At 41.9% G+C, this 20,204-nt stretch overlaps 1 protein-coding gene across 8 annotated transcripts in view; it reads left to right on the forward strand.

Moving 5' to 3' along the window:
- FOXP1 (forkhead box P1) overlaps positions 1 to 20,204 on the forward strand; it is a 391,357-nt gene that overhangs the window by 220,945 nt on the left and 150,208 nt on the right. For all 8 annotated transcript variants that reach the window (XM_066327180.1, XM_066327184.1, XM_066327183.1 and 5 more), the window contains one exon: positions 5,427 to 5,608. In XM_066327180.1, the coding sequence (XP_066183277.1) occupies positions 5,438 to 5,608 (171 nt within the window). In that variant the 5' untranslated portion in view covers positions 5,427 to 5,437. The remainder of the gene's footprint in view (positions 1 to 5,426; positions 5,609 to 20,204) is intronic.

Here is a 20,204-nt window from a genome sequence, read left to right on the forward strand (position 1 = left end):
CTACTGGTGGTGGGATGTGGAGCCTGAGGTGCTTTTCCTGGCAAGGCACTTGCTCCAAAGATTAAAAGACTAAAAGAGACCACTTGTGAGTGTGGCAGGGGTCTCCTGGGAGAGCTGTGGGGTCCTCATTGCAGATCACAGCAGTGCCAGGCTGGTGCTGCAGGGTGTTTGTGTGTCCCTGTGCTGTGGGGAGGCAGCAGCTTTGCTCCTGCTCTGTGTTCCCTCGCTGGTCGCACTCCGGAGCGCGTTTCGTTTTCGAGAGGTAAAATCCTGTGGTCGCGATGTTACGTTGTTGTGGAATTCTTCCAAACAGTGTTTGGGTTTTTTTTTGTTTTGCTTTGTTTTGTTCTTAATAATTACCCAGGTAAATGCCCTAAAATTATTCCTGGGCCTGTTTTGGGGAGCTGCTTGTGACAAATAGGTAGAACTTTTATTTCTAAACCATGCATGTATGGTTAGAATGCCTGCTGGAGAATTTTGGGCTAGATCGAGTGATTTGATCACTCACTTAAAACTGATTTTAGCATTGAATCTTCTGCCTATAAAAGTAGAAGTACATTTTATAAATCTGTGTTGTGTTTAATTTACATGTCCTTTCATGGCTGGGCCAAGTTCTTTAAGGGCATTTATTCTGCTTCATATAAATAATTGATCAGCCAAGTTAATTTACTTCTGCCTGACTTGGTCAACCTTAATTAACTGCCCTGGAATAAAGACTGAACTTTTTGTTAGCTTAAAATCTTTCACAAATGTGGCAAAGAAAGATTGTTTTATGACAACATTTTTGCTCTACCACTGATCCCAGGGGATGGAAATGCTTAATGATCCTTATGTGCATATATGTATTTGTAAACACCTCCAAGTACTAACATGTAAAATATAATCATCAGCCTCGAAGAAACTTTGAAACACACAGGCTGCATTGTGAATTTGCAGTCCACGTCGAGTCTGGAAGCATTTATAAACAGGGATTTTAAGGCCAGAAGACTCCAGGGATGTTTTTTAAAGGTGATGATATGCTTAAAGATATGGATTGGTGCTTATTGAGGAATCTTAAAAATGCCTCACCAGATGCCTCCGTGTATGATGAGGCATCTAAAGACATCTGAATATCAGTCCCTTAGTCTTTCAGACTTGGAGTGGGTCCTTATTCTGACAGGTGCTTCAGTCAGTAAATCCTCCCTCATGCTGAGATTAAACAATGCTGCTTAGTCTTCAGAAACTATACTGGTAGCAGAATTGCAGCAGTGGCACACTTCAGCGCCCACCTCCTGCCTACTAATCTCCATGCTTAACCTTGCTCATCTTAATAGGCCAGTGGAGCTGAGATGTGTATCGGCAGCATCTGTCTCGGTGGTGTTATGGACTTTATGGACTTATTTTTAATGCATTAGCAAAGAACTTTTTCAGAATTAAGATTCCTTTAGGTTCTATTTTTTTTTACCTCAAGACACAGATACTGGAGTGATCAAAAAGATTATTTTGTTTCAGGCAAGGTTCACATCTGACCTATGTTTGACCGTGTTTTTAAGAAATTGGCTGTCCCCTGCTTCTTTCCAAATCATCTGGAAGATGATTAGCTGTTGTCCTCCTGTTGACAGAGTGCCTTCTTTTGATTTCACTTCACTGAAATTTTGCTCCATTACCTTGAACATAACATATTCACTAAAGAGATGGGCCCAGCTGTAGGGCTTTGACTTGGTGTTTGACTGTGCATCAAAGGTAGAAAAAGTTCTGTGCAGGTTAAAATGGAAATCTGAAGAAACTGATCACTGTTCTGAAATTTTTAAACCAAGCTGACATTAAGTCAGAACAGCTCTTTTATTATGTGCCCCTTGATTTCAGGAAAAGGTTTCACAAGCTGTTGGTACTGCAGCCTACCTTTGGTCCCTTCATAGGAAAAAAAATCTTATGTCACCTTAAATAATTCAGAATCGTTCTGTATCCCTCATTACATGAAACATCATCGAATTTTTATATATATAGAAAAAAGAAAGATACTTGCACTGGTAATGACCCACATATTTTAAGCTTTAAAAATGCATTTTTCTTTGCAGAATTGATAAGAGAATCATTCTGCTTTCTAGAACACATGAGATGGACGTGGACTCTTCTACTGTTAAATTTCTGAAGTCAGAACCAGGTCTCCTGCCTGTCATGGAAGCAGTTGTGGAGTGTTACTATTTCTTACAATAAATCACTATGCATAGCAGCTTCTCCAGCACTGTGTTGGTTGTATTCAGACCAGAGTCACGGTTTGTGATACTTCACCTGGAGGTGCAGTTCAGTTCCCACAGAACCTAATTATGTTGCATAAAGTCAACCTTGCTTTGCATTTTTCTTTCACAATTTTGAATGACAAACTTCAGTAATAGGCTCCTGTAAGTTCATCTCCTCTGTGCTGGGAAGAGACAATTATCTCAGCCATCCTCGGTGTACGATCATCTCAGCTCATTTAGGTGTGCTCAAAAAGACAAATAATAATCATTCTTGCAGAAAGCTCTCACAGGTTGATTTTTCATGACATGACACTTAATGATCAAGCCAAACTGTGATTATTCATGTCAACTCACATTTGACTTCAGTGAAGAAATAAACAGTTTTATCTTTTTTTCCCGTGAAATACCAGTTTTCTATCAGAGGTATTTTAACAAAGCGCTTTTGTTTTGTACAGGCATCTAGTTTAAGCTATATAGAGGTTGACTGCTTGTAAATTGCTGTTCTTAAAGAAAAATTTACTTAAAGATGTTCACTTCTGCTTTTAAAATAATTTTTTGAAAGTTTAAGCATGGTCCCTTGACAAACTCTGTTTCCAGCTTCATTTCTTTGGGAGCTGCTGCCAGTTCTGCTGGGGTCTGTAGGGTGGTCACAACCAGCAGAGGGGCCAGGGCCCTGTGCAGCTGAGCTAATACTGGCTGGGGTTCTTCAAAAGGTAAAACAAAGCATGAAATTTGTCATGGAAAAGGTTCTCAAGAACTATGATCTTTTTCTGACCATATACAATAAATAATCCATCTTTTTCTTGGTCCTATAGGTTAGAAAAATTGTTGCAATTTCTACTGTTTTTTTTTTTTTTTCTTTCCAGGACCATTTTGCAGTCCTAGAGACAATAAATAATTTCTTGACCAGTTTAGTTGTGAATTATTTTCTGTGTCCCAGAGATATTTCGCTCAGAAGGGCAAGCCAACAAATCGTGATCAGGCAGTGATGGATCTGCTCCTCAGTGGTGCACATTCTTCTTTCTGCTGTCTGAGCTTTGCTTGGTGCTTCCTCTGACCCTACTGCTTATTTATCCAGGTTCTCACTTCCCTTTTGGAAAATGAGATGTACTTCTTTAGTGTTCTGGCACATGGGGTTTAGCATCTCTTTCTACCACAGCGGCTGCTGGAGGCACCTTCCAGTCATTCTTGAGTGTGTCCTTCCTCCATCGGCTTTGGTCTGTGAGGTGGGGACATTCCACCCACCATTACCATCATGCCCCAAAACAGTCAAAGGCATGAGCCTCTGGTTTTAACCCTGTAGCCCAATCTTTCCTGGTGGTCGTTCTTGTCCTCATCTGCTGCTGGGGTAAATTAATGTAGTGCTCAATTTCCTCCAGTTGAGACCTGACTCTGCATTTGGATGGAAGCAGAAAATGACATCAGTTCTTTCTTTTTGATTTGTCATGGGGTAAAGGAGGTAAATCCTTTTTTTAGCCGTGTAGCATATAAAAATTGCCTGGTATATCTTTGAGTGACTTGGGAGCTGTCTGTGGATTCTAACTCCTGTCTCTTTTTCCAAAACAACCCGTGCCATGCAGTCACTGCCTGGTGCGTAATCCAGCCTTGCCTGTTAGATGTAAACACTTATTTAGACCTTATCATGCTTATGGGCTTTCCTTACAGTGCTGAAAATGAAAAACACACCATACTTGGTGTGTATCATAGCAGGATCATGTTAAAATCCAAAAGCATTTCCTAGTGGTGTTGGGAAAGCTGCAGGTTTGTTTAGATCTCTGGAGCTTTTACAGAGGAGTTGACAGAAGCTTTATAATGAGTCTCCAAGCCCTTTTTTTCACCTGGCATAATTTGAAGATTTAACAAAACAGATTGAAAGAAGTTCCCGTAGACCAGCTGAGATTTATTTAAATGTAATCAGAATGTTTGAATCTATCCTACTATGATCCATGTGCTTGGTTTACTGAATTCAAATGGGTTCTTCCTGAAGATAAAGCATCTTCCTTCTGAGGTGAACTACCCTGCAGCAGGGGCATTTGGCTCACATGTCCATGTGGTTAGTGTAGGGCGGGCAGCACACTTGGGGCACACAGCTTGGCTTTCCATACCCCATCTCCCCTGGGTAGGGGGGGAAGAGGAGGGATGAGCTGGTGGAAGCCAGACAGGTTAATGGCGTTTAAATCCTGGAAGCTGGAGCTTTGCAGGTGGAAATACTTAAAAAACAAGTTATCATAATATCTCTGAGGTAGCAGTTTGCAGCTGAAAACGAGCACGTGTGACTTGTGTGGGGAGTCCTGTGCAGAAATGCTGATGTTAGTTCCTGGGGGTGTGTAAATCCCAGGGGTTCTGGGGTAAGGAGGTGGGTGCTTGTCCTTCTCCTCACTGTAGGCTTGTGACCCACTGGCCCTGTTGGTGAACACAGCGTGTGAAGCACCCAGGGACAGGCTGACACCAAGAGTCACTTGAGAGGGCTGGCTGAAGGGAGATAATGAGCTGTGGCTGCTGAGATGATGTTTAGCCAAGTAACACGGAAGGCTCTTCACTGTAATGCCGTAAGAGCATCCAAATCCAGACCAAATCCATAGCCAAAAACTTGGCCCACAAGACTAATTCTGTGAGCATTTGTAGCAGTTCTCCTGAAATGAAAACTGATGATGGTTCAGCACATCCCAGATTAAGCCTAAATTGCTTCAGAGTAATAAAAGGTGCTAATTTGGCACTATCATGGTATGAGTGAAAACCAAAATAGTGAGTGCTCTGCTTCACCTCCGTGCCCCTACACAGTGTATATCACATTTTTGATATTGTCCATCATATGTTGCCAAGAATGACTCATCTGTTTCAAAGGAAAGCATCCAGATGTAACTAGAGAAATTTAATTATGGATTCTGTGTGTTCGTTGAAAAATATTTTTTTTTCTTTAAGGGAAAAAAGATGTTGAGCAAATAATACTATATTTAGAAGAGAACTAACTTACTAAAATTATAGCTGTACCAACGGATAAATAAACATAAACTAGTAGCATGAACATTAATGAAAGATAAATCCTATGAAGGAAAATGACATATGTTTACAGTTTTGGCAGGATTTAAAACAGGGCATGTCTCCTTATATACAGCAACTGTTTTAACAGCTGCTTTTTTTTTTTTTTTTTTTTTTTTTTTTTTTTTCCTCCCCCTCCCTCCCCTCCCCTCCCTTAAATTATTTCAGGTTTTTGAGTCATGATGCAAGAATCTGGGACTGAGACAAAAAGTAACGGTTCAGCCATTCAGAATGGAGCGAGCGGTGGCAACCATTTACTAGAGTGCAGCCTGCGGGAAGTGAGATCAAACGGCGAGACACCTTCCGTTGAAATTGGGGCTGCAGATTTAGCACATCTCCAGCAACAGCAGGTACTGTAAGATGCGTTACAAGTTTCCTACCTACAGGAAAAAAAAAAAAAGCGTGAAGCATTTAAAACAACCCCCCTTCCCCACTCCCCAAACCCTTTGTACTTGCCAGGCAGAGGATGCTTTTTAGGACTCGCCTGTGACATTTCTGTGCGGTTTTTTGCCTGTAGGGGATTGCAGTTGTTGGTGTAAAGGGAAACCTTGGACTTCTCTTCCGGGGCTCCTTTTTAATCATTCCCTGGAAACACCCAAAGATCAGGGCTTGCTTCCGTTGCCTGTATGTGTTGAGTCTGGTGGCAGCGATTGGGTGAGCTGCTGTATACAAATAACTGGTTTCCAAAATCTGTCACTGGGTGGAAAACACACTAACGTTAAAGTTTTGTTTTTGCAACAAATTTTAATATAACCTAGCAACCTCTATCAACAAAATGTTTTCTATTAGTGAGGAAGGCTGCAGAGGTATCTGCTGCGCAAAACGTCAGAATGAATAAATAAATACATCCAGGTCAGTGTTCCTCAACTTGGAAGAACCCAATTGTGCATTTTGCCTTGGTGTTTTAATTAGTGTACATTCTGCGAAGTGACCGAATTCACCAGTGTAAATTATCCACATAATACGTTTTGGCTTTTATTCTTTTCCCTGATAAAATTCTGAAGCCCTCTGAGGAAATTTTACACCAAAGTGCTGGGCATGTATCATTAATGTGTTTGGGAACAAAGGCTGCAGCAGAGCCATGGTGAATACACTCACACCTAACCCTCACTTTCTCTAATGCAATAAGGATTCTTAAAACCTTTTAAATAAGCGATTGGCAGCTGGTTAAGACTCCCCTAAGTGTACAGTGATCTTTTTAGCAGGTTGTTGTCGAGAAGAAAAAAAAACCTGTGCTCAAAAACAAAGCAAAGTGAAGGCTTGAGGAGGAGTGGGGCACTCCGTTTGCCAACCTAAGACAGAAAGCTGCCATAATTAAACAAGTCAGAAAAATGGATGATACTAAATGCACAGACTTTGGTCGTTTCAATCATTTCGTCCTACAGGTTTTTACTTGAAGTGAGAATACCATCAGTGAGAAAATCACAGCCATGCTGAATTCATTACTGCAGTAGTCACACAAAACCACGGATAAAATTTCAATAACTGCAGGCCACAGTTGAGTAAACAGTTGCACTGAAACTTAATTCCTGTTGACTTTTCCCTCATTCTTTGCCAGGGGCACATTCTGATTCGTAGTGCAAAGACAACAGGGGTTACAGCTTTGATTAATATAGGACAGTAGAAGAGGAGTGGAACAGTAAAATATGTTCAATACAAAGGTCTCGTCCTAAAAAAGGATTCGTATGAAAATGAGTTAATTACACGGTGTTTTCCATAGGAGCACTATGGAATTTTCCAGTGAGGCTTTGTGCAGAGAGAAGCAGGGAGGGGGCATCATGCAGACATGTGCACACCGTGGACCAGAATGGCTCAGACCTCTGGTTTTCCACCACTAACTAACCCTGTGCCAGGGCTTCTGCACAGCCATCTCAGGGTGTCTCAGATAATGCTGTCACCTCACATGTAATGGCTGGTGTCAATTAGCTGCCCATTTGGTCAGTGAAGGGGTGGCACCCGTTCATTCCCAGTCTTCTAGCCCTCCCCAGACAGTGCCCAGCGCAGAGCCGAGTGCTCAGGGCTGGGAGTGGGATTGCCAGGCTCAGGATTGTTTTCACACAGCTCTGATTTTAGCTTGCAGTTTATTTATCCTCTGCCAGTACAGTGAATGTGGTTGGGGATCTTGCTTTTCTCCAAGTTCTTCAAAGACCTTTATGTTCTGTGTTTGAATTCTGCTGTTAATTGGTTTTGATGACTAACTTCTCCATGGAGTTTCTCTTTTATAAAGCAAGTTGATTGCAAAGTTTAAAACAGTTATTAAATAAAAAAACAACCAACAAACCAAATTCTGATAACAATAAGAGGGTAATCAGAGCTAGCATAAAAATATCAATCTTGGTGTTTGGAAAACATTTTTAGACGCTGAAAAGAAGAAAACCCCGTTGTTTTCAGACAGCTAATGCAAGCATTTACAGATACACATAAAACATGGAGCATAATGTTTAGATGTTTCTCCGTATACAACATATGCTCTCAGGTCACTTAACAGAATGCGTTCTACAAAACACTCCTTCAATACAAATGAATGAGTTCTGAATTAAACAGCTATTTCTTAAGAGCATTTCATTCAAATCTTTTCATTTTGCCACCTGGCACTTGTTTTGTCTGGAAAAAAAAAATCAGTGGTGGGTAGTTTGAGCTTTGCTGCTGTGGTTAGTTGTGTGTTCCCATGATGAGTATGGCAGAACAGTGAAACCTGCATGTACAGTGGCCTGTAAAAGCATCTGTGCTGAATTCAGGGTCACATTTTTGGTGGCATTTATGAATTTATTGGGACTAATAGCTTTGTTAGTATGAGAGAGGAAAACAGAAATACTTCAGGGTTTTTTTTAGGAAGTTTTAATGGGTTTGCAAACTTGTAAATATTCTACCATGGAAAAATATGGAGCACCACAGATGTTCATATGTTTGCAGGAGAAGTGTATGGTGTGTTCACTCTTGCTGTGAGTACAGGGAGGATTTGTAGGACAAGTTTTATGCTTCCCATGTCATGTTAGGGTGATTCTGCCATGTAAGGAGACAGACAGTGATGTGATGTTCAATTATTTCAGCATTAGAAATCTCATAAAATGTACTGTTAAGCTGGGAGTAGCAAATGTGGGGATGAGTTTGGTATTTATAATAAAGCCAAGTAACTCCAACTGATGTTTATAGTGGTAAAGTAGGAAAGGCAAAGCAATACAAGTGACTCTTCAGGGACAGTATGCCTGTGAAGAGCTGGGTAAAAGTGGAAATTCATATAGAAGTCACCCTCAGAACCAAAGGATAAGGGAAAGAGAACCTTTGTTCACAGTATTTTGGCCCCTGCTGGGGGTGGGAGAGGTGACCTTCCCACTGCTGCTGACTCCACAGGTGCCAGAGGTGAGCATCTCATGGCAGGGACTGTCAGGATGAGGTGGAGTGGGCTGGGGTTTGGTGACCTGCTTATGAAGTCTGGAGTAGGCGTGAAGGTTTCCTGGATCATTGCACTTCCTGAAGAGGTGAAGCTGGGATTTGGTGTGGGGCTCAGGTCGTGGGGGCTCAGGAGCTTTGTCTCAGAGTGCCCACAGAGGCAGAACAGAAAACCTGGGAACAGGGTTCCAGGCAGAGTCTGGCAACATCTGTTGGCTCTGAGGCATCATGAAAAACATCTGGGAGGTGCAGAATGGGTGTTGGAGTGACCCACAAGCTGAAGGTCAGGCTGGGCGAGGGAAGTTTGGGCAGAAGGGATGTAATGATAGGGTGACTCCTGCCTACCGAGCAGTAATAAATAAAGACTCATAGGGACAAACTGCCTTTTAATGTTCATGATCACAGCTGTAGTTGCTTCAGTGGTTTCTGACGTCTACTCAAATAGAAGGCTTGATGCCTCAGTCCTAGACAGGTTGGGTTTTTTTTTTTTTTTTTAAGCTTATAAATAAATATTATTTATTGCATTTTATTTTTATCCTCAGGACTATTCATTAAAGTGTTCTTCACGTTATTAGCAGTGAAACAAGACTATGAGTTGAACAAAGAGAATGATTACAAAGTTGAATCCTGATGTATAACAGCAAGACACCAAGTGCTGTGTTGCGTGGTGGCAGAAATACAAACCTCTCCACATCAATAGCCACATCCACTTTGATACCGTAACTTCAAGTACTGCCCCACGAGTATAAAACTCAGTGTCTTTGTCTAATCCAGAATGCTTTTGAACTTTGAGGAGGTATGACTTTAATAGTAATTTGTTGACAGATTAGCTGCAGAGATTGCAAAGGGTTATTTTGCAGAACTGGCAGGCTCCTATCAGTGTTCTCTTAAGGAAAAAAACACACACTGCTGTTTGCAATTGCTTGCATTTATTGACAACCTGCGCTGAGCAGGCAGAATTGGAATGTTTGGATAATGTAAACCTATAGCTTGTCTGATGGAGTGTAGTGTACTTTTAGGTAGTGCATAGATTGCTTGATAAAAAGGGTTACAAGGTGGCTGTGTTTATGACAAACTGGAATAGAAATACAAACCCAACTGGTATGCAGAGAAAGAAAGGAGGAGGTTTATGTAAAGGATTGTGGGGAAGTTTCTTTCTTCACTTCGTCTTTGAGCTGAACTATACTGTAATTATGAAGTGTCACTTCAAGCTTTCTGAAGAATTTAGATAAATACTAGTTTTGCCATGTGTCCACCAAGTAAGGAAAGAAGGGGGTTTTCCTTGAAAAAAAAAACTGATGGCATTATATCCTGTTTTGTACTTTTATTCCAGTAAATGTCTGCAAGTGAAAAATACAATTTTGTTCATTTATAAAAGAAGGTTTGATAGACAAAAGAAATTAGGGCTGGATTCTGGTCTGTGCCCAAGTCAGTGCCTGCAGTTGAGCTGTTTGTGGTGTCTGTGTGAAGATGCCATAGTTGGGCCCTTTGGCAGTAGTGTTTTCCTGAAATGTTGAAATGTGAAGTGTTAGATTGAGGGAATCAAACTCCAGAGGGAATATGTGGGTTCTTCAGATTTTGTTCATGTTCAAAGACAAGGAAAATGTACAAGAAATGGGGGATTTGGTGTATTGTTGAGAGGCTGTTTTAATTGGGCACATCAAAAAGAAAATTTGACTAGAAATCTGAATGTATCGCAGTGTAAATGAAAGAAATGCCCTTTTTTTTTTTTTTTTTTTTTTTTTTTTTTTTTTTTTTTTTTTTTTTTTTTTTTTTTTTTTTCCTTCTGGTGAGTTTCATGTTATTTGCAAACCCGTGAGGAGAGGTTACAAACCGCATCAGGAGTTTTACGGTCCCATTGATCATGATGTGGACTTATCTCTGTAGAGCAAAACTGCTAAATTAGATCCAAGATAAAGTCTTTGTTTCATATTGACATAACTGGGTTAGACCAAAATTGTTTGTTACACTTTAAGGGAGCGTCCGTGTTGAGTCATTTTGTCCAAAGAGACATAAAGCCTAATTATTAAACTGCTCTTGCTATTGAAGGAGCCATTTGAAAGTATGGATTAAACTCCATGCAGGCTATTGGATGGTGTCTGATTTGTACTGTAGTACCCTCATAACTGAAGATTATAACATGGTGAAAAAAATGACTGCATTTTTAGAGCTTCTGCTGTTCCTTCAGATTCTGAAAACAACTTTATGCTTCCAGTAACTTTGGTTTTTATCATTCAGACTTTTCCCCCAAGTTCTGCCATGCTCCAGCATTGAACGGAAGGTGACATGATGTCTTTTTAGTCATTCAAATCTAATAACTTTTAATCTGAAGGTTAAGTAGTGAGATATAAACTAAGAGACGATAATATCAATTTTATGTTCACTGAAGGGCACAATATACCTCTTTCTAGTGGAGGGAAAATTGTGCGTAAAATGTCTTTTGCTTTTCAATGGAAAAGCTGTGGCTCTGAGAGCTTAGGAATGAAGCAGCGCTGGAAAAATTAAATAAGTTTTAACATAGGCTGGCTACCTTGCCTGGGTTTTAGAATCAATGATTTTTTCCCTTAATAATTGAATTTTTAGATCAGTTGTCAATGAACCATGCTGAGAACATTCATGCAGCATTCTCTATCCTCACTATTGCTAATGTCTTTGTTATAACTACTTATTGACACCAACAAGCCCTAAATTTTCTCTAACTGTTGAAGGGTAAGGGGAAAACTACTACTTAGTTGCACTTGCCAAGATATTGTTTTCTCTTTGTCTTGATTTTGTTTATTTGCTTCTGAGGTCTTGCTAAATAACTGCAATAAACCCGAGTCCTCAGAGCACCTTCACATTGGCACCCAGAGCTCTGCTCTTGTGTGTGCTGGTACAAGCATGGACATGCAGAAGCTGGGTCATTAGACATGTGATCACCTGGGTTATGTGCACATCCAAATTCCAGAAGTCCTCTGTAGGCTGTCCATGTCTATTTCTGTATTTATTTATTGTTTTACATAGCTGCTTTTACTTCACCTGGTAAATTAGGATCAGGCAGTAATCATTTAGGTTTCTGTGGGCTCTTTGAAGGGATGGAGCTTCTGAAATGTATTTGCTGGGTTGATTTTAGCCTGGCATCTCTGTGAAAATTCAGCAGTGGTGTGTTTGTTCCCAGCTGTTTTCGTAGGTGTGCACTCTCCCCTTATATTTGCTTATGCTTACTCATAAGCAATAAAGTTCCACATTCAGGAGTGCTGTTTAGGGAAAGCCCACAAAGGAATGCTTTTAAAGCTGTTAGCCAGCACGTGTATACACTGCAAAAGGCTTCCAGCGAGCATCAGATATGAATTAAAGTCTATTTCAAGTGATTGATGTTATTCAGATTATTAAAGACTGTTCCTCCTCCAGTGATCCTCATACTTTAAGGGTTGTTTTAGAAGTGGTGCAACCACTTATTTGTAGCAAATATATATATCTATATATCTATATCTCAAACTTAAATGGTAGGGTGCCTACCAAGGTGGTAAAGCAGCCTTTATTCACATGGAACTCTTCCTCATCGTGGCTTTTAACATTGCAGGATGCTTAAGCATGTGCCTAAATGTAAGTGCTGGACTAGTCTGATTAAGGTCACTAGTACATCTCATGCCTGTAAAATTAGGAATGTGCTTAAGTACCTTGCTGATTAGGCTTAAGTAATTCACACTAATACGAAGTTGCATGGATTGCTGATATTTTAGGAACTAATTTAACTTTATTTGGAGACGTGCAGCATGTAGGGAGATTGTTGGCAGTGCCTGAGGAGCAGCAGTGGAATTGCAGCTGTTTTCAGTAGCGTAGGCCCTTGATTTCTGTGGAGTTTTGTCTGGCTTTAAAATATTTAAATAAGAACAGAATCAAATGCCATGGTTTCCTGCATTATGTTCTTTCTCTTGGGGAGCTCCATGGGTATCCCAGCAATGTGAGAAGAATGTTAACAGTACTGTTGTAATTTATAACAGTGATGTTGTAAATAACGATTGGGATTTGAAGTAAAAATGCAGAAGTTGTGAATACTCTTCATGAGTTATTTACCTGCAGAGCACCCCCATTAATTAAAAAAAAATTAACAGAAGGTATCTTTTGGAGGCTTAGTGTAAACAGTGACATTATATAATGACAGTTTTGTAGGATAGTGTTGCTTGTTTGTTGCTGCCTTCTGTGTTTGTTAGCCATTGCTCCCCTGCATTTCCAAAACATCAACTCTATTTGCAACTTGTTTTAATAGTGCAAATATATCTCCTTTTTCCCTATAAAGCTACAGATTGTGTCTGGGAGTGTATAGTCTCAGACATCCCTGAAGCCTGGGGCAAGTGCAAGGTTTATACAAGTTGGGCTTTTCAATTTATTTTGAATCATATTCTTTCTTTTTCTTTTAAGGGTTTTTTGTTTGCTTTTTATTTGTTTTGATTTTTTCCTTTTTTTTTTTTTTTTTTTTTTTTTCCAGGATACTGAAGTGTAGGGCTGGTAAAGTGAAGTTGAGGAGAGTTGGGCTATTTAATCTCTCTGACAATGTGTTGTAAAACTCATCAGTTCAGTTCTCCCCTTTCGCCCCCAGCTCTCAGAGCATGTTTCCCCAGGCAAACCAAAGAGAAGGATGCAAGAAATGGATAAATTTCCTTGTGTTCTGTGTGCTGACCTAATACTGGTTCTCATTTAATGACCATGGGATTGAGGACTGGGATGGTTACAGACAAGGCATCACTGGGCATGCAGCTGCATGCCTGGAGATGGTCATTTTTGCATGGTAGAACACTGCAGTTCTAAGTTAGGTGACCTCTTTGATCAAGCTTCAAGGGTGAACTAATTCTTATATGCATGTTTGGGGTCTTCTTACCTTATTAATAAAATAAGCAAGTTTTTGAAAGGATTTGGTTCCTTTCTAGCAAAAGGCATCGTTATTGAGGGGCACAACACAAATGTTTCGAATTGTAGATGCAGAGCAAGGTCACAGTTTGCCTCCAGAATCTGAAGTAATCAGGATTTTATTTCAGATAAAACCTCTGGGGCTGATACTTAAAACAACTTTTAACTGGCATTACGCAATTGCTATGGGTCACTTAGCCAAATATTGTGTATGGGTCTTTTTTCTTATTTTCTTTTTTTTTTCTTCTTTTCTTTTTTTTTTTTTTTTTTTTTTTAAGACTTTCCAAGTTCAGGTGGATTTCGGCTTTAACAAACTCTACCTGGAATTAAGTGCAGCCAGGAGGAGGGGGAAAAAAATCTTGTCTATTTGAGCTAGAGTGATCACAAGCTAAAGGAATGTGGCTGCTGTTGGGCGTGCTCAACAAGTTTTCCTTAAATTTTCCTTGTTATTATCACCGATACCGAGAAACGTCTGCCAGGAAAGAACTGCAACACCAGTGAAATGTATTAAGACCACTGACTGTCTGACATTCTTGCTTTTTTTTCCCTCCTTTTTTCCCAGTAATCAGTGAGGTACGTGCAGAAATAGGGGTAAGGTCCCTAGCTTTTCCCAAGGACTGTGTGGGCAGAGGGTGGATCTTCACGAGTACCTTCTGGCATCCTGAATCAGCAGCAGACCCACAACTTTGGGAGGATTGGCTGCTCTCTCATAGATGAAGCTGGAGCATTTGTGTTCTTAAGCCGTCACCGTTTTGTGTTTCTGTTTCCACATAATTAAGTGATTCACTGTAAAGAAAGGTCAGACAGGCGCAGGGAAGGAGAATGGAACTTGATAGAAGTAGTGGGGCTCAGCATCTTGCAGGAAAAATTAGAAACAAGATGGAACATAGTTTTTTCTCATGGGTAAGAAAGCATTTGGAGCATCGGATCCTCACAGTCCAGTCTCAGCAGTCTCCAGGAGAATTCTTCTGGCCTCTGCTTAAATGAGAAACTTGATCTACAGATGAGCTCACCTAGGAAAGCTCTGGTTTTGGGAGAGTGGCTGCAGTTTATCTGACTTTGTTGTGTTGCATTGTACTCACTCTGCTATGTCATCCCTCTTCTTCAGGCTCAGAGCAGATGGACAGGTGTGTGTGGAAAACAACTGTTCTGGATTTTGTTGGAAAGCTAAATTTCAAAGCATCCAGTGTGCTGAGTGTGCAGGTGTGGGAGCTCTGTGTCTGGAAGAAACCCCAAATCTGTCCTCTGGAGCAGCTGGCTGGGGCATTCACTTGTAGCTGTAGGTGAAGTGCTTTCTGTAAGGTCACAGGGAGGGTTTGGTACAGATAAACCTCCCCAGTGCTTCATTTTAGTGCCTGTTCTTCTCTCTCAATAGCTGTGCTGGTTTCTTCATCCCAGACATGGTATTTGGGTAGCAAAAGCAGTTGTTTTGTTCAGGGAAAACTCTCTACTTTCTTGCCTTCCCATAGCTGTAATGCTGTATTACAGATCTGAGAGAAAACCCTCCAAGTCAATAAACAACAAAAAGCAGACTTATCTTTTATAGTTTCTTGAAAAAATGTAAGGTTATAACACTAAAGCAGGTTTTATTAATCTAGGCGTGAATCCATATTGAAGAAATAATCCACTGCTTCTTTTCTGCTTCTTGTCTTTTTAATTAGCGCTGGCAATGGGATTGTTAGCTTTTAAGATATGGTAATATGAGCCTATTATATTATTGAATATAATACTCAAGAAGGTGCAAGGAATGCTGGTAACTGTAGCTGTTTTATTGAGGAGCTAAAAGAGGGCTTTTTGCTGTTCCACACATCTTCCTTTATGACTACTGGGGTGAAGCCTATATTGGCAGCCCTTCCCCAGGTCCCCAGAGCAGCTGTTCCTGGAGCAGCCATCCCAGCAGGTGATGTGGGACTCTTGTCCCTTAGTCCAGTCTGGCAGGATGGGTCTGAGCCCCTTTTCACAACACAGTCAGTGTTTGGAGTTTAAAATAGTTCTGATGCCTTTGCCTTGAGAAATGATTCACCAATCCCTCTGATTAATGCTTTTGAAGTGTTTTACTATTGGTTGCAGTCTCTTAACTTGGGCAAGGACTGGATTATAAGGGTTTAACAGTGATTAGCTCTGTTTACAGTATTTTTCTTGCTCTGAAAGGTACGGTATTTGCTTTGCCGAGGGGTTTTATTTTACAGAGTTTCTGTTGACCACCTGCTTTTTTCATAATTGGTTACAAGGACAATTGCTAGGCATATAAATAAAAGATACGGCCTTCCAAGGCTGTGTCATAGGGACTGTACGTCAAAGATTCATAAACTGTGAGCAAAATATGTGCCTCTCCCTGGGGGCAGGGAAGCGCGTGCCGTGTTCACGTTTGGGGATCCTTCCAGGTCACAGAGAGCCCGTGGTAGGAACTTCTTCAGTGCTGGCTGATGTTCTGGCTGGGCTGCAGCCACGCTCAGGATAGGGCAGCCCACAGCCCAGGTTTGCTGTGAGCTCCTCTCTGGTCTTAATATTTTTCTTTGTGGGTTTTGGTAAAACAGACTTTTTTTCCCCAGTCTTTCCATGCAGACCAAAGCTGGGGTAGAGTGTCAGACACTCCTGAGTCTGCCTGATCTGTGTCTCAGCAGTGTGTCAGTGGAGCTTTCAGTCCTGCCAGGTCTTTTGGTGCACAACTCTCCATTGTGAAGTTTTTCCCCAGTGCCTGACTGAAAGTCTTATTGTGGAATCATAGAGTGGCTTGGGTTGGACGAGACCTTATGATCATCTCATTAAAACCCCCTGTCATGGGCAGGGATGCCTTCCACCAGACCAGGTGGCTCCAACCCTGTCCAGCCAGGCCTTGGACACTTCCATCTTGGATCACCTGCATCTTGGGCTGACCAGCACTTGGAGTTCAAAACAGTGTAGATAAACTCATCTTGCCTTTGCTAGGCAGGACAGAGCAGCAGGGAGAGCAGCCAGGAAGCGCCTGGCTTCTTCCAGCTTCTTCACAGCTATTGCACCCAGAACCCAAGTTAAGGAAAAATGAAGTTACTGGATTCTTCTTGACTACATAGCTCAGCTAAACCTCAAACAGCTGTAGGTTGGATGCATTCAAAGGGACAAAAGTAGCACTCAAAAAATACAAAATATCGGGCCCAAATTAATTGGTTTTCCTAGTGGGAAATCCAATCAGATTGGATTTACACGAAAAGAGCACCCAAGAAAGATGTGCCTGGAGACCCCTCACAGTAACCCATCCTGTTCCTTGTTGTGTATCTCATTTCGTATATTGGCTCTTCCAGAAGTATAATTTTTATCCCAAGAAAGTCTCTTTGCTGTTGTTTCCAGGCCACAGTCTGGTCTGGGAAGCTGCTGTCTTTTCCACACATTGTGTCCTTCCATGTCCAGTCTTGTATCAGGTTGTCCTTGGAACAAAAGATGAGCCAATGAGTGTGTTTTCCCATTTAATTGTATATGTCAATAATCAATCTTTTGAGAAGACTCAGGCCACATGTTTCTGAAGAGGCTGCACTTCAGTCTCCATCCCAATCACTGTCCTTCATCACTCTCTTAAATCTGAGGGAGAAAACAGGAGGTTCAAAGGGGGACATGGCATGGAAGAGTGAGTGAAAACTTCATTTCATGTTCAGTGCACAGAGTCCACCCGGATCCCCCCAGTAACTGCCTTAGCCACGCCTCTGTCATTTGGAGGCCTCTGTTCCTGTCTCTGCCAAGTCCCTGTCGTCCACAAGACAAGACATCTGCAGTGCATTTGTTTAAAGTGGGGAGATGACAAGCATTGAAACAGATGTTGGAAAGCAGAGCAGCAAAAGGCTTGTGCTCAGTGAATTGCCCATCGGGCCGGGGCTGTTTGATGGCTGATTACAGAGTGAGCCAACTGTTCCTTCAGAGCAGGCTGCACCCAGGAGATCCCCTGGTAAGAGATGTACTTTGCCAACATGTGGTGCTCTCTTTGTCACCGTGCCTTTTCAGATCTACCTGGGGAAAGCACAGGGAACAGGATCATCATTCAAAACCCTTTAGATGAGTAACACTCTTGCTTATCCAGGCTGAATTATTCCTGGTTACGAGTTGAACCTTTGGAAAGCATCAAGAGCGTGCCTCGGCATCCAACAGCCAGTATCACTCATTAGTTTGAATGAAAAGCCTGTGCAGGCTTTATCAAAGCTACAGAGAGTTTTATCATGATCAACATAAAACAATATTCTGTCTGAAACCTCTGCACCATATTGCCATATAAAAAGCAGCTAATGTCTAGTGATCCTTGGTATATGAAGCAATTCAGGTTTATCACAAGCTGACGTATTATGCTTTGACAGCAAAGAATCCCTTTGTACCTGATCTCATGTTTCCTAAGACCAGCTTTTCACCTCCTCTCATCTTGTCTCTAGGAGCTGATCCCCTTGTGCTGGGGAGGTAGAGCTCTTGTTAAATGAACTCATGAAACCTGGAGTATTTACCTGTTAGTCATCTTGGGCAAGTCACGAACGTGCTGAGTAAGGGAGCTGGGCTGGGGCTCAGTTTGTTCAGTCCTGTGGACAGGAGCTGGATGGAAAACTGGCCCCTAGCAAGGAAAAGCACCCCTTCATATTCTCATGTGTTTGACAGGCATCCTGCAGTGAATGCCAAGGACACAAGGCTGCCTCTTTCCCCGGGTAAGGCACGTTCAGGTCCTGCACATGGTGCTTTCCCAGAGCTGGAGGGGCTCCTGTGCCTGGGCTGACACCAGTGGAGAGCTCACCAGCATGCCCTTCACGTTTACATGGGGTTTCTGATACTCCACGTGCATCCAGAGATTCCACTGCTACCTTATCTAAGGGAAGGAGAATGGGGTCTCCAGGCTGTTTGAGCTGCCCACAGATGTGGTATCTGCCAATTAAGGACTGTTAGGCACCATCACATTTCCATCTTGTCCTGGTTGAAGGAAGGAGTGCCTCTCCTTCTAGTCCATTTTTCTCCATCTCCTTTTTTCTTGGTGATTTTCCAGACAGGCAGTAGGTGACACAGGCACATGGTGAGATTTTTTGGGGTGTCCTGTACAGGGCCAGGAGTTGGACTCGATGATCCTGATGTCTCTTCCAACTCAGCACATTCTGTGATAGCCTTGAAAATCATTACTGGATTGTCCCAGTCTTTACAGGGACTTGAACCACTTTCCAAAAGCATTTTATAAAACTGGCTCCCATATGTCCGAGTGAAAAACACTGGACTGTGCTTGAACCTCCTTATATCATTATTGTTATCCAAAAGGATGAAAGGAGAAAGATCCAGGACACCTGGAGGGATGAAGGGAAGCAGAGCTCCTCTGTGCCTGCCCTGCAGATTCCTTACCTGACCAGCCCATACTGAGACACAAGTGGACTGCAAATCTTGCTGCCCAGCCAGAAGAGCCAAGAGGCAATTCCCTTTCTGCCCCAAAAGCTGCTGCCATCTGCAGAGACACAGAGCTGCACCAAGGGACTTAGTTTTCAGGAAATCTTGCTGATACCCTTGTTTTGCAGGTAGCAGCCAGGGCAATGCCATGGTTGTGTTCCATCCAGCCTTTTCTCTCTTTCCAGAGGAGCTTCAGTCCTCTGATCTTTGTGCTCCTCTCATCTGAACACAAATACTGTGCAAGAGTTAATCTGCCAAGGCTTTGACCTGAACATAGAATTGAAGGGGAGCTAGGTGCATGAGTATGCTTTTGGTCATCTAAAATGGATGTTCCACTGAATAATGAGGGAATTATTAAGTGTTATAGAGTTGTTATTATTTATTTAGAGATGTATTGTTCCCAGGCTTGTGCTTACTCTTTAGAAGTGGGCTTTGTGACTTGGCAGTGCAATCAAGAGTTGGACTTGATGATCCTAAAGGTCTTGTCCAGTATAAATGATTCTATGGTTCCACCTTGTCATGCAGTGCTGGCTTTGGGCTCTGCTGGGTTTGGTTCTGCTTGGATTTACCCAAATGTTTTGCAGAGGCACACTGGAGATGATGTGTGAGACCCCGACCACTGTGTCCCTGCCCAGAGGTGGCCCAGGGCACTCCCCACTGGAGCAGGGCCAGGACAAAGATCTCTACTCACATCCTGCTGCCCACCACCTCAGGGCTTCAAACACCTTGCTCCTTCCTTCCTAAGATGCCCCAATTTAGGCAGCATGTGTGGATTAAGATACCCAAAGTGTGCTTGTTGAAGGCAGCTGAAAGCAGAAGGAAGTGGAAGGTGTCCCTGCTCATAGCAGGGGATATGAAGTAGTCATCTTCCAACCCAAACCATTCTAGGATTCTGTGATACATTCTATGAATATTAAAGGATTGACTGATAACTTAAAGTGCAGATTGTGCTCACATCTTCCTACAGATGAAGCAGTGGGAGAAATGTTTCTAAGTCTCATAGTTCTGTGCATGGAGATGAGTTTTTTGTCAGGTACAAGATGCAGTTGAAATAGGTCAGTGCTGTTACTTGTAGAAAAAGTGTTTATTTGTGGCCTTAAAAATGAAAATCGTTACACCAGAAGATATTAAATAATTGATCAATAGTGGAAAGGTTCTTTCTGTAAATAAAACTCCAGTGTAATTAATAGCTCTGTGCTCAGTAGTGTGCATGCAAAAGAAGCTGGGGATGCAATTAATGTGTCAGGGGCCTGAAGGACATCTGCAGATAAGGGTTAAACAGTCTGTTGAAGCTGA

Source organism: Sylvia atricapilla, chromosome 11 (assembly GCF_009819655.1).
Source record: "Sylvia atricapilla isolate bSylAtr1 chromosome 11, bSylAtr1.pri, whole genome shotgun sequence".
NCBI lineage: Eukaryota > Metazoa > Chordata > Aves > Passeriformes > Sylviidae > Sylvia > Sylvia atricapilla.